The sequence below is a fragment of the Sceloporus occidentalis genome, unplaced genomic scaffold (assembly GCF_023333645.1).
Source record: "Sceloporus occidentalis isolate IW3139 unplaced genomic scaffold, rSceOcc1.0.p SCAF_4, whole genome shotgun sequence".
In the NCBI taxonomy this organism is placed as follows: domain Eukaryota; kingdom Metazoa; phylum Chordata; class Lepidosauria; order Squamata; family Phrynosomatidae; genus Sceloporus; species Sceloporus occidentalis.
In genome coordinates this window covers 91,709,816-91,725,229 of record NW_028316984.1, presented here as the reverse complement: position 1 = coordinate 91,725,229, position 15,414 = coordinate 91,709,816, and the positions used below count along the sequence as shown (strand labels likewise).

The 15,414-nt window shown below is 39.9% G+C and overlaps 1 protein-coding gene across 1 annotated transcript in view; it reads right to left on the bottom strand.

The window, feature by feature from the left end:
* The window catches only part of EPS8L2 (EPS8 signaling adaptor L2), a 148,217-nt gene that overhangs the window by 39,545 nt on the left and 93,258 nt on the right, over nt 1-15,414 (bottom strand). Inside the window, exons 4-7 of the mRNA XM_089520898.1 lie at nt 12,499-12,563; nt 5,941-6,102; nt 4,560-4,709; nt 439-518 (exon numbers count right to left, since the gene is read on the bottom strand). Coding sequence (XP_089377024.1) covers nt 439-518; nt 4,560-4,709; nt 5,941-6,102; nt 12,499-12,563 — 457 coding nt within the window. The remainder of the gene's footprint in view (nt 1-438; nt 519-4,559; nt 4,710-5,940; nt 6,103-12,498; nt 12,564-15,414) is intronic.

Below are 15,414 nucleotides of genomic sequence, written 5' to 3'. Positions count from 1 at the left end.
ACAGCAAGTGGACCTTCAATGACATCAGACAACTGGCTCCAATACATGATAGGGCTGTACAAGAGCTCCTGCTAATATCCCTCATAATGTTTTCTCTGTTTTTGGGACCCCTCAGGATGACTCATGCCCCTCAGATTAGAGTATATGAAGGATAATCCTTGTGACAAAGAGCAGTTTTTGCAGCCACAGGAAATTCACACCACACACACCTCGTTTTGCTACCCTCATTCAAATTGTTCCAGATTGCACGAGTTTGTGCACAATTTTGCTTGCCATTAATTCTAACAAATACAGCTGTAAAATACTCATCTAAACCTTCAATAAAGTACAAATGGATCAGAAAATTAAAGTCTGTGTGGTGAACAAGCCTAGAAGACTTCGATACCGCGTTGCAATGGCCAGTGTCTCTTCCCTGCCTGTCTCCAGCACTCTACTTACTTGAGCGTCTGTGGTCGTATCTTCTTCCCAAATTTATGGTCAGCAAGTGCGCTTTCTATGTCCTCGTGAACCATCTCTGCCTATACAAAACAACAAAATCAGGGAGGTCTGAGAAATGGAAATGACAGATGGCAGAAAAGAAACAAATGTAAAGAAACAAATGATCATTCTGTTTTACAAATACAAGCTGCATTAAAACAAGGTTTCGCTAGACAACACATGCCTTCTTTTCAACTTTTAAATAATTTAGTTTAAAGAGCAGGCATACCAGCACAGTGTGTCAAGGAATTCTTTTTTTATTGTTTTGCATTCTTCTGATGAGTACTGAAAGCATTTGAATTTCATTGAGCGCTCCTTCAGGTTTAGAAGCTGAGGTTTCTTTTAGTCTCATCTAAAGAGAAGCTGTGAAGCTTTAGTTTTTTAGAGTTTATGCAATAAATACACAGCGAGTGAAGTTCTGAAATTAGTTCACATTTTTGATAAAGTGGAGCTTGACCTGGAGCAGATCTGCCTCAGGAGGGCACTGATTAGCCAACATTTGCAACATTTGCATAATTCCCTCTTCCCTTCTCCACAACCTAGAGGCAAGTTTGCAATATTATTTTAAGGTCATTATTGCCCCTATTAGTCTTGCAAGCTGAGGGAAACACTCACACACACACATTGTAAGTGTTGCTTTAAATAAAAAACACTACATAGACACCCCAGCTAACTCATGAGAGAAATAACAATACAAACACTTGGACAAGTACAGTAACACCCAAATCAACAAAATATTGATACATTTATTGGTCCAACCAAAAGGCACAAAATACATTATGCAAGCTTTCTAAGCTCCACTGGCTTCTTCACCAGGCAAAGGTAATAAAAATCATACAGAGGGGAAAAATTAAGTTAGTTACATGCCTGCATTTTATCAAGAAGTTGTTGGTATTCTGAGTTGAGATGGTGTAGAGGGATATCTATGCAACAGGGCCCTCCTCTTTCTGGCCATGTGGCACTGGGAACAAAGCATTCCAAAGTCAAGGCGATAAAATTTAAATTCCATTAGCAATACAAAATGGTACTTCTCCTGAGATCCAAGACGTCTCCATCTCTTGTGAGGTTACAACCCCCTTTGTTATGCAGAGAACACTGACTCTGGAGTTTATCACATGGGAGGAATTTCTCTTAATTTCGAATGAAAAGAAAGTGGGGCCAGAACGCATTCACGTGAATTCTCTAGTTCAGCGAATTTACGTGAATTCGAATTGCATTCAAAATGACTTCCTATTGCCCGAAAATAGCTTGCCATTGCCCGAAATTGCGTGTGGTAGTCTATCACATAATAACGTGAAACCCCATGATTGCATTCAGACTGACTTCCTATTGCCCAAAATTGCATGTGATAGTCTATCACGCAATAATGTTAAACCCCATGATTGCGTTCAGATTGCCATTGGATTATACTTCCTATTGCCCTTGTTTGATAAACTTCTCTCTCAAGAGAAGCCTTCTTGCTTTTGCATTAGGAAAGTTTTAGAGGCTGATTTGGTAAAACATGCCAAATATAGACCCAGTTTAAACAATTGCCTGGTGAATTCTTCCAGAACATGGCCACATAGAGTGGAAAACCCATAGAAAACTAAGCCAGTGGAACTTCGAAAGATTGCATCATGTATTTTGTGCATTTTGGTTGAACGATAAAGGTATCACTGTTTTATGGATTTTGGATGTTATTGTACTTAACTGTATGGCCAACATGGATACCCCTGAATATGTTTCCTGGATGTGAAGATGCCACATTTTAGCCACAACAAGTGAATCCTAAAGAAGGAGCCAATGGACTGGGAATTTACTATCTGAGATTTCCACCTCTACCAAAGGTAAAACTTTTTAAAATTAGCCACATGGCCAGAAAGAAGAGGAGCCTGCCTGTACAGATATCCCTCCACACCATTTTATCTCAGAACACCACTACCAACATTTTGACAAAATGCCGGTCTGTTATTAACGTCATCTTTTTAAAAAAACAACAACCCTATATTATTTTTAATACCTTTGCCTGATGAAGAAGACAGTGGAGCTTCAAAAACTTGCATAATATATTTTGAGCATTTTGGTTGTTCCGATAAAAGTATCACTGTTTTGTAGGTTTTGATTGTTATTGTACTTTGCCATATGGCCAACACAGCCACCCCTGAATATGTTACTTGGACCAATGTTCATCCTCATGCTATTTATGGTCATTATGCTAGTTCAGGTGCCAAATATGAGCTGGGCTAATGTTCATAGCTGAAGAATTTGCTGTGAGTGTTTTTTAATGTAATTTTAGTTTTCTTCACATAATCTACCAAAGAGTACTAGTCCAATAAAGGTCATGACTTGATCTGACCCTGTCTTCATCATCATCTATTTCTAATCCTAAAAGGAAATTAACAGACGCAGAGGGTAGGACACTGAAGTGTTGGCCAAAGAAGCAGGGGAATGAATGCATCCTTCAGGGAGAGGGTTCCAAACAAGACAGTATCCTCAAAAACATGACTCATGAGACAAACATCTGTGCTGCTTATAGAATTTGCAATTGAATATGGATGAGCAAAAGAGATGTGGAGAATTATGTGTGATGTAGAGAAAGTGGACAGGGAGAAGGTTTTCCCCCCTCATTTCTCATACCTCATAATACTAGAACTGGTTGTTATTGTTAATCACCCCCAGGTCAGTCCTGACTCATGGCAAATCTGTGAACGAGACACCTCCAAGACTCCTTATACTAAACCACTCTGCTCAGGTCTTGTGGACTCAGTGCAGTGTCCTCCTTGATCGTGTCTATCCATATAGTATGCAGTCTACCTCTCTCACAATTGCCCTCTACCTTGCCAAGCATCACCATCTTTTCTAGTGAGTCATACCTTAATAACAACTTTGCCTTTGGGTAAATTACTCCAGCAGTAATGTGAAAATATTCCCCCACCCTGTACGTTGAAAATACTGAAACTATAACTATACTGGAAATAATATTATATGAATATAGAGTAAGGAATTCACACCTTTGTGAAATGGCGAGCCACAAATTCAAACGTGCATTGTATGATGACCTATCAATTTATTATCATATTAAATTTTGACCTTTGATTTCTGGCAGTTATCAGTCTTGGGAATTTTTATTTCATGTTTGTATATTTTATAACAGCTATTGGAGAAATAGATACCTATATTTACTTACAACATCACCATTAAATGTAGGATTTGTTGAGGTTTTTATATTATTTACAGAATTATTCACAGGTTCATGTGAAAGTTAAAGACAAAAAAAAAAAAAGAAAGTTGCATGAGGTGTTCTTCAGCTAAAGATTAATTGGGTTTCCTTACAAAGCTTCTGACCAAGTAGCATGACCTGCATTGTGCAGCAGTGGACAACATTAGCAGAACAAATAAATCCCCAGGAGACCTTGGAGGGCTGCACCCTTCACTATACTCCCTCCTATTAAAAAAAAATCATATTTTTTGCCCTCAAATGCCCTGTAGAGATTGGTTAAAAGGTATTTGGGGCCTTTAAAAAAGTAAATGTTGCATTGTTTTACCCAGTACAGGTCCAAGGGGCCTCTTAATGTGGTGGGAATGCTCCACAATCCTTAGCGGTCATGTGGAGTAATTTTGGAGCAAACGTTTGTTTTTCTAAAATTGGGGGGGGGGGGGAATCTGAGGGCCCCAAAAATCTGAGGGCCCAAAAAACAGTTCTGGGTGCCAAATGTGGCCCTTGGGCAACACCTTGCCCACTCTTGCACTTGTAGGTCATGAGCCACAGGGTGAGAAACCCCACTGTCATGATATGCACAAAAACCCTACAAAAGCTTGCTGGACCATTTCTAGAGCAACCCATGGCTGCCCTTGTAAGTTCTCAACAAGCAGGAGGGACCTCCATATTAGTTAGAACTCCACTGACAAAAGAGTGTTTCCCCTCTTAGTGCTGACAGTACTGTACTGCAGATTTGTGCAGCAAAGTCTTTACTGTATTTGCATGTTTACATTCCATAGAGTAACGTTTTCAACATCCAGACCCAAGTTGCTGAGGACTTGGCTTTCAAGTCACTGTTTGTCTCCCTGCACCCTCCAGTGAGGCTTAGATTATCTTTGTTTACCTCCACCTCATCGCAGTTGAAGAAGTGAATGTCAGGTTTGTGCTGCTCTGAGTCCTGACACACCAGCAGAAGTATGGATGAGTATCGCATCTGATTCAGCACAGTTTGGCAGTGCTGGACTGTTGGCAGAAGGAAGTCTTCTAGCTCTTCCTGAAAGGCAATACAAAAGAGAGTCTGGCAACAACATATAAAAACTATTTTAGTTGGCAATCAACATTTGCTCATTGTAATGACTATTTTGGGAAGCTGACAATGAATACAATGCCATCTGATTCCCTCAAATTATTTTAAATCCATTAGTAGCAGCTATGCTCTTATGCGGTAGATGGACAAAATGACTGCAGGCACAAATCAGCCTTTTGGATACCTCTTAGAAAACAATAGAGGAAAGAGGAGGCAAAAATTTCCCAAGGAGACCTACAAAACTCCCATACTACCTCCTCTGTAATCACATATAATTTAGTCCATGTAAATATCCTTGAAGAAGCCTGTTGCTGTTATTCAGCTGAGTGGGAAACAGTGCACAGTAAATTCTATAAAGATGTACATCACTTCTGCATCTGCAAAACAGCTAAATAGCTTGTCTAAACGAGTAATACATTCTATTGGAACCTTCTCCAATCTGGTAATCTCCAGATGTGTTGGATTACCACCCCCCCCAATCCAACAAATCTGGAGGGCACCAGATGGAAAGGAAGCTGTTCTGTTATGATGGCAGTCTGAAACATGGTGTTTACCCCAGAAAAAAGATCCTCCATATACATATTTGGCCAGGAGATGGTGATGTGATTTATTCATCCAGACCAAATCCTTCCATACCACCTCATACCCCTGACTCCTGTTCCCTTAATTTGTTTCATCTTTAGCTTGCTTTATCATAGGTTCAGTGTTTTATTCTTAGTTCTACTACAGAACTACCGTATGTGAGTTCTTGTTTGAAAAACAATTTTAACAACCCACCACTTCTGTTGAACATTATAAAAGTCCTTCCAACCAAATATTTCCCAGTGCCATTCCAAATGTAGTCTATACTTTTTAATACCACTCTAATGCGAATAACCTGGCACAAAGTGCTTTTGTGGAGCAGAATGTATTTCCAGTAACAGCTAATTCATCTGGTGGCTTGATTAGATCAGTCCTACGCAGGGACAGAAACAACACAGGCAATGAACATGTTCCACACGTACACATGGTGAAATCAATCTATTTTTCTTCTTTTGTTATGTTTCATTAATTTGGTCCAGCATAATACCCTTGAAGAAGCCTATTGCTATTATTCAGCTGAATGGGAAAACATGTGCGGTGAATTCCTTAAATGTTTACAGGCATTAAATATGATACTTCTTCTATCTCCATCTGAAGAAGATGTTTTCCTGCTCACCTGAGTTTCGCAGTCCAGTAGTCGAACAGATTTGTCATTAACCTGCAATAACATCTCTTGTGCCCAGATCTTCTCTTTGGAGTTAAGCTGTTTGAGCTTCCTGATGGCATCATCCACTGTTACAATGGCTTCACTCTTATCCATGATGAAGGTGGCTAAATGCTGGGAGGGGGGAAATTTACAGGGAGGGGGAAAATGTGTCATATTTATTAAAGCTGGAGAGGCTACAAGCATGTTGTAAGTGGCTGATGGATTCCCATGTTGGAGAGGCAGTGAATCTGCTCTGAGTGTTAATGTAAACTTTAAGGTTGTTACCCAAAGTGCAGAATCTGTTCTGGGGATAGGTTCAGCACCTTCAATAGCTCCTTTGTTCTTCAACCTAAATCCTAGAGCAGATTCCTCATTGCACTTTAATCAGAATCACCAGGCGAAGGAAGAGGAGGTATGTACACCAGTCCATAGAAGAAAGGGAGGCTATAAATGTAACTAATAAAAAGCCAGTTGAATTCTATGTAAAATGCAGCTTGTCGGTTTTATTCAGGGATCACATGTTCATACAGTCATCATGTTGGTGTCAAACTGACATGTGAAAAACAGCTGACATGTGGAAAACAGCAGAATCAACAAAGGTTACTCCATCTACACCATCACATAGTTCAAGGATAAGAAACTTCTTTTAATTCTTGGGCCAAATAACATTTTCAGAGATGTTCTTGGGGAACTGCATTCTGGTGGTGGGCAGAATGGTTGGAACAAAAAAGGGTGGGAACAAAATTGACAGCATCTTTTACCTTAACACTTTTGCTGCCAGTTACTGAATGTGGCAAAAGATTTCAACCTCTCTGAATGGGTGGAAGGGAGTTAAACAATGAGGTTATCACAAAATGATGGCATCATCATAGGAAAGAGAGGAGGTGGCCTTCTGAGGAACCCCAGGGAACCAGAGGACAATTCTATGAGTACTGGCTTCAGCTCCAAGGCCTAGGGGTCCTCACCTCTAATGTAGTGGTCAGTCACCTTCAATTCTATCATGCTGTTATAGACACACTGTTTAGGTAATGCCTTAAACAGCTCAGGTCCAGGTTATTTGGAAGATAATATTCTTGTATAAGAGGTTGCTTATGTTTTGAAATATTCTGGGGAGGCTTTCCTCTCTGTTCCACTCACCCCATAGGTACATCTGGCGAGAACATAAGAGAGGGCCTTCTCAGTGGCTACTCCCAGACTCTGGGACTCCCTTCTAGGAGAGGTTAGACTGACCCAGTGCTTGCTATCCTTTCATAGGCAGGTAAATAACTTTTTGTTTCAGCAGGCCTTTAGTGACCAATTGCTCAACAAGAAAAGCACCCTTCAGAATGAGCGGTACTGCATATTGGTTGTTTTCTTTATAATGGGCTTATTCCTAACTGCTTTTAATTCTATTGTCAGTTTAATTATACTTTGAATTTTTGTATGATATGATTTAAAAAGTTGTATCTGTATCTCTTTTTAACCTTTGTAAGCTGCTTTGAGCCTTGGACTGGAAAAAAAGGCAGGATATAAATAAATGTAATAATAATGTTTCCTATAAGACTGAACTCTTATGGCTTTTATTTTGCTTGTTTGCTTATTCATCAATTTGAATACTTAACAGTATAAGCAGCCAGTAATTTCATATTCTATTACACAGAAACAGAACTGAGCCTCCAGTGAAGTAATACTAACCAGTAAACTCAGCACTAGCCCCAGGCTCTCAGTCCTGGCTCCCTAATCTCTCTTATACATATGGTATATTGGCCAACATTGACACCCACTTAAAACATTCTTAGGATTTAAGGAAACCCATATTATGGGATATACTTAGTTCTATCTTTCCACACTTCATTGTTGTGTGCTTGTCTTGAGATCAGAACTAGGAATGTAGCATTCGACAGGGAGCAGAAAACTAGTCAGGCATGACTATACTTGCAGTAATTCTCAGCTTAGTTCTAAACCTGTTGCCCTGGTTAAGAAAACACCCAGCAGTTATACCATGACATGAAAACTAGACCTCAATGTTTGCATGAATGGGCTATTTTTGTCTGACTTATAGTAATAACATATAACACTCTAAACAAGCAACACCGCAATGCTGGGCATTGAAAGGAGACACCCGTTAAAGGCATATTTTTCCTGATCTTTCTATTTTAGTCACTGCTGCCATGCAAAGCAGTTCTTTTGACCCTCAATAAAAATCACATAATGTTTTCCCTTGTAGTTTTTACCAGCCAGCAGAGGGAAGTGTCACCAAGTACAGAAGATTACCAATTCATCTTTCTCCTATTATAATACTCAGTCATGCCATGATGTTTGTTGTAAAGGCAGAGTACAGTCTCCTAGATTTAGAGTGCTCCCTTTGGGCCATTCTTTTCCAGGAATGCAATTCTGCACTTCCTCATCCTTCTATTTGAGAAAAGAAAGTCCTTACTGTCAACCCTACATTATATTTGGCTCACCTAGTCACCAAGTATAATAAGTTCTCCATACCCACATATGCCATATAACTACATAAATCCAAAAGGAGAAGGTAAGCATTTTCCACCTGATAATGTGATTTACATTTCCAGTTAAAATGCTGGACTGTGACTTGGGAGATCAAGATTCACTAAGCCACAAAACTAACTGGGTGCACTTGGGTCAATCACTCTTTTTCTTGGGAGCAGAGGGGGGAAGCACCATATATATATTGCTTTGAGCTCACTTGGAGGAAAGGCAGAATAAAAATGTAACCTAATAATGATACTAATAACTGTTGGTGTTCAGTTCATTGTGAAGGCAGTCAAGCAAACCACAGAGTGAATAGTACAGAAGTTTTAAAAAGAGTAACAATTTTTTTTTAAAAATTACAACTTTGCCTTCACATAAAGATATAAAATGAATGAGGACTAATAACTCAACAATTATTGGCATATTGCTGTCTGTGCCTAATATATATGAGTGATCCCCTCATGAAACTAGGTGCTGCCAGTCTGACAGAGATCACATTTGCTTTGACCAAAGTTCAAGGTGAAAGATCAGCTCATAGCTAAGCAACTGTAATTAATAGAGTTTGAAATGCTTTCTGATTGCTGGAGGGAGCAAAGTCCAGTAGAAGGAACATCAATCATTGCACTGCAGTTTTGCAGAGTATTTGTCCAGTATATCATTACAAAAAACAGAGGAGGCAAGTTTCAACCTTCCTGGAAATTGTGTTACCTGCCATCTCAAATCACAACTGTGGGGACAAAAGATTATTCCTTTGATTTAGGCAGCAGAACATCTAAGTATGAAACCCTCAGAAGAGGAGTGCTCACATACACAGAATGAACATCTCATTAGATGGGAACATAACCTAAAGACATCTGAGTCCATCTATATTGGAAGCTAAACTAAGGGCCCGAACAGACACACCAAAATAAAGCTGCTTCAGGTGATTTTGGAGGTATGCTGTTTAAATGCTGTATGCATTCTAAGAGGCCGGAAGCGTGTGTCATTTAAACAGCATACCTCCAAAGTGACCTGAATCAGCTTTAATTTGGCATGTCTGTTCAGGCCCTGTCCTCTAGGCTATATTTCAGAGGAGAAAATTGACAAAACCATCTCTGAGTATTTCTTGCCTAAGAAAACCTATGAAATTCGTGGGGTTACCGTAAGTCAACAGGCAACTGGAAGGCACATACGCACACACACACCAACATAACTGCTAGACCTGCTCCTTAATGTTGACCAATTCCAGGGCCTGGACACTCTTCTCCAGATCTCAGGGTGAGTGAGAAGAAACTCAGGGCAAGAGCACTGTCTTGAAAAATGAGTGTGCATCTGTGTGTATTCCTGATATGCTAGATTGTATTTTTAAAAATCTGAACGGCATCCTCTGTGCAGCTGTGGATGATAATCAAGGTATCATACCTAATGGCATCAACCAGGAGCTGTCCCTTATAACATCATCCTTGTTTGGTCATGAGAATCCTCTTCCTCTATTATCATAAGACCCTGAAAAGTCAGGGCCTGGGCTAGTTCTGACCTGAGACAACCCAACTGTTCCTTAAAATAGTCTACATGAAAGACACTTCAGCCTCCAGACCTAATTCAGTCTATGATAAGTCCCAGTATGGCCCAGAAAAGGCTTGGGTAATGTTCATCCCTCCAAAAATCCCATTTTGGGATTTGCTGTTCCAATCACCTTCCTAATCAGGACCAAAGCAGAGGGGATTATCCCATTTTTATCTCTGATCAGAGATCAGAAATAACAAAGATGTGTTTCACTTGCTCCTGTTCTCCTTCAATGGGGGAATATATGTGGGTTACAAGCTCCCAAAACACAGATACCAGGCACAGGAGTGTTTATGCGTCTGATGTTTGGCATTCAATGCCTGCTTTGCCTACCCTACACTCTTCCTTACCATGGGAATATGGGGCAAACCTCCTAAACATTGGCAGCAGGAACACAGAGGGTGTTTAGGCATGTATGCCACTTGAGTCCACCCTACGTTTCCTGCACATGATGGCAAGGAGGGAGCAAAAGTCAAACTGCAGTGTGATCAGGAATTGTAGTCACACCTGTGATGTCAGGTAAATGGCCCTGCCCCCAAGAACCTCTGAGCTGTGCAGAAACGGAAGAATGGGGAAATGGCTTGGGAGTGAAAACCAGTTCCCTTCTCTTGGTCCATAAGGTCATTAACGTCCAGGATGATCAATTTAAAACTCAAGTGGAAAGTTCTGGTGGGACTAAGGGCCAGTTTTCCTTGCCATGGGGATCCCCTGGGAGCTACACTGATTGCCAAAATAAATAAATAAATAAATGCTGAAATAGGAACATAAAATGAAAAGTGGCCAGATATCCACTTCTCATTTTGTGTTTCTTTATGTCAAAAAATACAGGGGACCTAAAACCTATTTTAAGAAGAAAAATTGCACTTTTGAAGGCTTCCAGGATAGGCAATTCACACACACACGCGCGTGCACACACACACACTTGCATGTGTTGGGTGAGAAATAGGACAGCCCATTTGGAGAACTGGGCTGAAAAGACAACCTTGGGGGCTATCTGTAGCCCCAGGACCACCCTTTGCCCATCTCTGATTTAAAAGTGGTTAAGGAAAGCTTGATGTGACATTAAATGAACCTTTGCACCTAACATGTCAATTTTAAAGAAATGCAAATAGTATGATATAGGCAGGTAGGGACAATAATTAACCCAAATTGACTTATTCGCTAGCCTCACCCCCAGCACATAACAGCTTAAGAGGGATTGTCCTCGAGAAATTATCACAGGAATAGCTCTATTTCTTCACCTTGACAACTTTGATCAATAATGATCAACTGAGACAGCTGAAGCCATCTGTACTTGAAAAAAATACTGGTACATTCAATGCACTTGATATTTAATATCAAAAGCTGCCTGGGGTGGTGCGAAGATGTCACACACGCGCCATGCTGTTTGGACGTGGTGCGCACATGATATCATCAACACATACCATGTATAGACTGTGCCACATAAAGATGGTGTCGTCCATACGTATTAGGGTTACAGAGCATACAGTTGCCGCATGCTCTGCAACACTCATTTTGGCACCAACACGGCGCTTTCGGCCCGTGTGTACTGGGCCTAAGATCCATTAACTGCAGCCCAGTGAAAAATGCACTAAACTACAGAATTCTTAGCCCAGAAGTCAGAAATGGTGTTCAACAGTACTCATAATGCTTTCGGTGTCATACCAAATTCTACTCATGGGCTGAGATCCTGCATCAAACACATAATCATGATGTTGTAGCTGCACTGGGGGTGCACCTACACTGTAGAAATAATGTAGTTTTGGCATCACTTTAACTGCCATGGTTCCATCCTGCAGAATCCTGGGATTTGCTGTTTTGGGAAGTACCAGCACTCTTTGGCAGAGAAGGATAAAGATAAAGTAAAAAACTACAGATCCCAGGATTCCATAGGATGGAACTGCATCACTTAAAATGATGTGAAAGTGATGGCATTATTTCTACAGTGTAGATGCACCCTGTACTTTCTTATCTGACTCCTAAACCCCACTTCAAAAGCCAGTCAGCCACCTGGAGTGACAGAAGTCTATGCTTCTGCCAAGCAAAATGCAGCAGGACTATCCCCCTTCCACCAGTGAGTGATGTTATGGTAAAGAGTTGTGACAGGTCCTGCAGGGCTCCTTGCTGTGTTGCTTGCTGGCAGGAGGGGGCTGTTTACATTGTTCTGCATCACTCTGCTCACCTTTCTGGTTGGCTGACTGGCTTTTAAGATGGGTTTTAGGGTCATTTGTGGTCCTGGCAATCTCTACAAGAGCACTGGAAATGGGAAACCAAAGGATATTGTTCTGAACATGTGAGTGAAGAAGAAAGAAGGGCAAAAATAAAAAATCACTACCAGCCTTCAATATCACCAGCATATTAGGGTGATAAGGTGCTGACAATGCTGGGTCATATGGTTATAAAGAAGCCATCCGAAGGAGCAATGTTCAGATATAAATTGTGTAACAGCAACAGCATTTCTAATTGATGCAATTTTATGGCTCATTAATGTGAATTTTCCCAACTCACTTGTACATGATACTGTGATGTCTCGTGCATAATGACGTTCGAGTTGGAGTACTTCTTTCTTTGCTCTGTGAAAAAAATTAAAATATGGTAACACAATTTAGCTTTTAAGGCAATCCATTGATAAATTAATACTAGTGTCAAGTTAATACTAGACATTATTTTGGCAAAGTGTGATCCCAATCCCAGTCAGTGAGAGGCCTCAACTCACTCAGAGATAAAACATTCCACCATTTGCATTTTCTCGTTTAAAGGATTTGAAGAAGCCTTCCTCAAGCTGGTGCCATGGTGGCTAGGTGCAGTAAGAGTTGTAGTCCAACATATACTGAGGGAACTGGGATGCAGAAAACTAACAATAGGTCTGGAAGATTTTGGAAAGCCATTACCCATAACAGAAATCAAGATGCAACTAAACAGATCCATGAGGCTGTTCTGTACATTCATGGTACCTGAGACCATTGTTAGAAGTGAAAAGTCATGGATCAAGTAACTGGTGGCAGAGTGCAATGAGAAGACAGATTGTCCCTGAGGTTCCCTTTCCCTTTTCAGAGATCTACATATGCAGGCCTTTCCTTTCCTTCCTGCTCACTGAAGTCACTTTCTCCTTCTTCAAGGAAGCTAGCTGTTTCTCCTCATCTAGGGGAAATAGGCAGACATTTAGTGTGCCATCCCTGAATAATGACGTCTTATGCTAATTCCAAGCATAAGAGTCCATTTTAGGGCATTCTGTAACTAAGGTCTGAAACACACTGCAGAAATAATCCAGTTTGAGACCACTTTAACTATTCTGGCTCAGTGCTCAGGGATCCTGGGAACTGTAGCTCAGAGATCAGAGCTCTCTCACAGTAGAGAAGGCTAAATATCTCACAAAACTACAGTCCCCAGAATTTTCTAGCATAGAGCCAGGACAATTAAAGCAGACTCAACCTGGATTATTTCTGCAGCGTGTTTTGGGTCTATGTATAGATCAACACTTTTGTTTAATTCCATTCTTATCTCTGACAAGATTTCCTGAGATAATAAACATAAATTTTATTTTTACTTTACAGTCAGCCCTCCTTATCCACAGATTTTTTTATCCACAGATTCAAGCATCCATGGTTTGAAAATATTTTTAAAAAGTATAAATTGCAGATAGCAAACCTTGATTTTTCCATTTTATATAAGAGACACTATTTTGCTATTCCATTATATTTAATGGGACTTGAACATCCACAGATTTTGTTATCCACGGGGGATCCTGGAACCAAACCCCAGCAGATAACAATGGCCCACTATACTAGGGCATATATTGCTTGCATTAATCAAATATGACTTGCAATGCATTCTTATCATCATCATTTTATCAGACTACAGTTCCCAGGATCCCTGAGCACTGAGCCATGATTTTTGGGCCTGTAAATAAGCTGACTTCTACCAGAGTCACTGATTTCCCTTCTCACTGTTTTTTTTAAAAATTATTATTACATGCTGAGTTTCTCTTATCCAGAATTCTGAAATTCGAAATATTTCAAAATCCAGAATTGTCCACATGGATGGCTGAGATAGTGGTGCCTATGGTTCAGTGTTCACAAACTTTGCTTCATGAACAAAATTATTAAAATATAGTGTATAAAACTACCTTCAGGCTAAGTGTATAATGACACATAAATGAATTTTATGTTAAGATTTGTGTACCATCTCCAATATAGCTCATTATATATATGTAAATATTCCAAAATCCCGCCCCCCAAAAAAATCCAGTCTCCAAAACACTTCTGGTCCCAATTATTTCAGATAAGGGAGACTCAACCTATATATCAAGCACAGTAGTGCTGGCAAATGAGAAAAGGTAAATAATAGCAGACATAATCCCATCTGAACAATAGGCAAAACACAGTGTTTCTTAACTCTCGTTGTTCAGATAGACCACTGCTTTCTCTCCTTCTCCAAACTGCATTACAAGAGACAACTCAGTAGAAATTATCTGTGTGCCACTGAGCATCCTCTTTGTCAGGAGAACAGGGGCACAAGAAACCATAGAGTCTAACTGCAAAATTTGCTTGTTTATAGATCATACCACAGGCTTCTATCTCCCTAGTTTTCTAAGACTAAGAATTATTCCCAGAAAACTAGGATAGCATGCCCTACAACCATTTATTTTTATCCATAGCTAGATATGGTAAACTTACACACGTGGATGTAGGTAGATGCTACCAATAATTTTTGTGAGCTAATAGTATTTGTGGACTTGCTAGGCAGCTGGAATAATAGTAAAACAAAGAAAAAAATAAATATGTACATTAGGAAATAAACCTTACTGTCTTCAATTTTTCAGTGTAAAAAAAAAAGGATAGTTGTATCACATTGTAAACACACACAACACAAATTTATTTGTCCCAAATCAAAGTTACAAAGCATGATGAACAAGTCTGAATGACAATTAAAACATCTAGCTAAAAGTTAAAATGATTTGCGCACAACTCTTTAGTGTGTTGCTTCAGTCCTACTGACATGAGCAGGAGTGTTATTTGTATTATGACAAACAGGATGGTCCAGGGACTGAAAAAATATGGAATTAGGACAACAGAAGTGGAGAATGGACCATCAAGAAGAATGCTTTTGCTCAGCAGTTTCTATTGGGAAGAAATCCTGAATGAGGAAGGCTTTGGTAGAAGAGCTAGTCTGTTTCACAGATTAGCTGAACCGGACTGACTGGATTTAGCCAGTTTGATCTCAATAAAACAACACTTGATGATGCTTTTCAGAAACAAATTGCAGAACTGGTAGTTATGTGGGACTTTAATTATCTTGATATCTGCTATGAGATTCTGCTAAGTATAGGCTCTCCAACAAATTCCTGAAATGCCTTGCAGATAATTTCCTTTTTCAAAAGGTAGAGGAAAGAACAAGGGGGATCAGCAATTCTGGGACTTTATC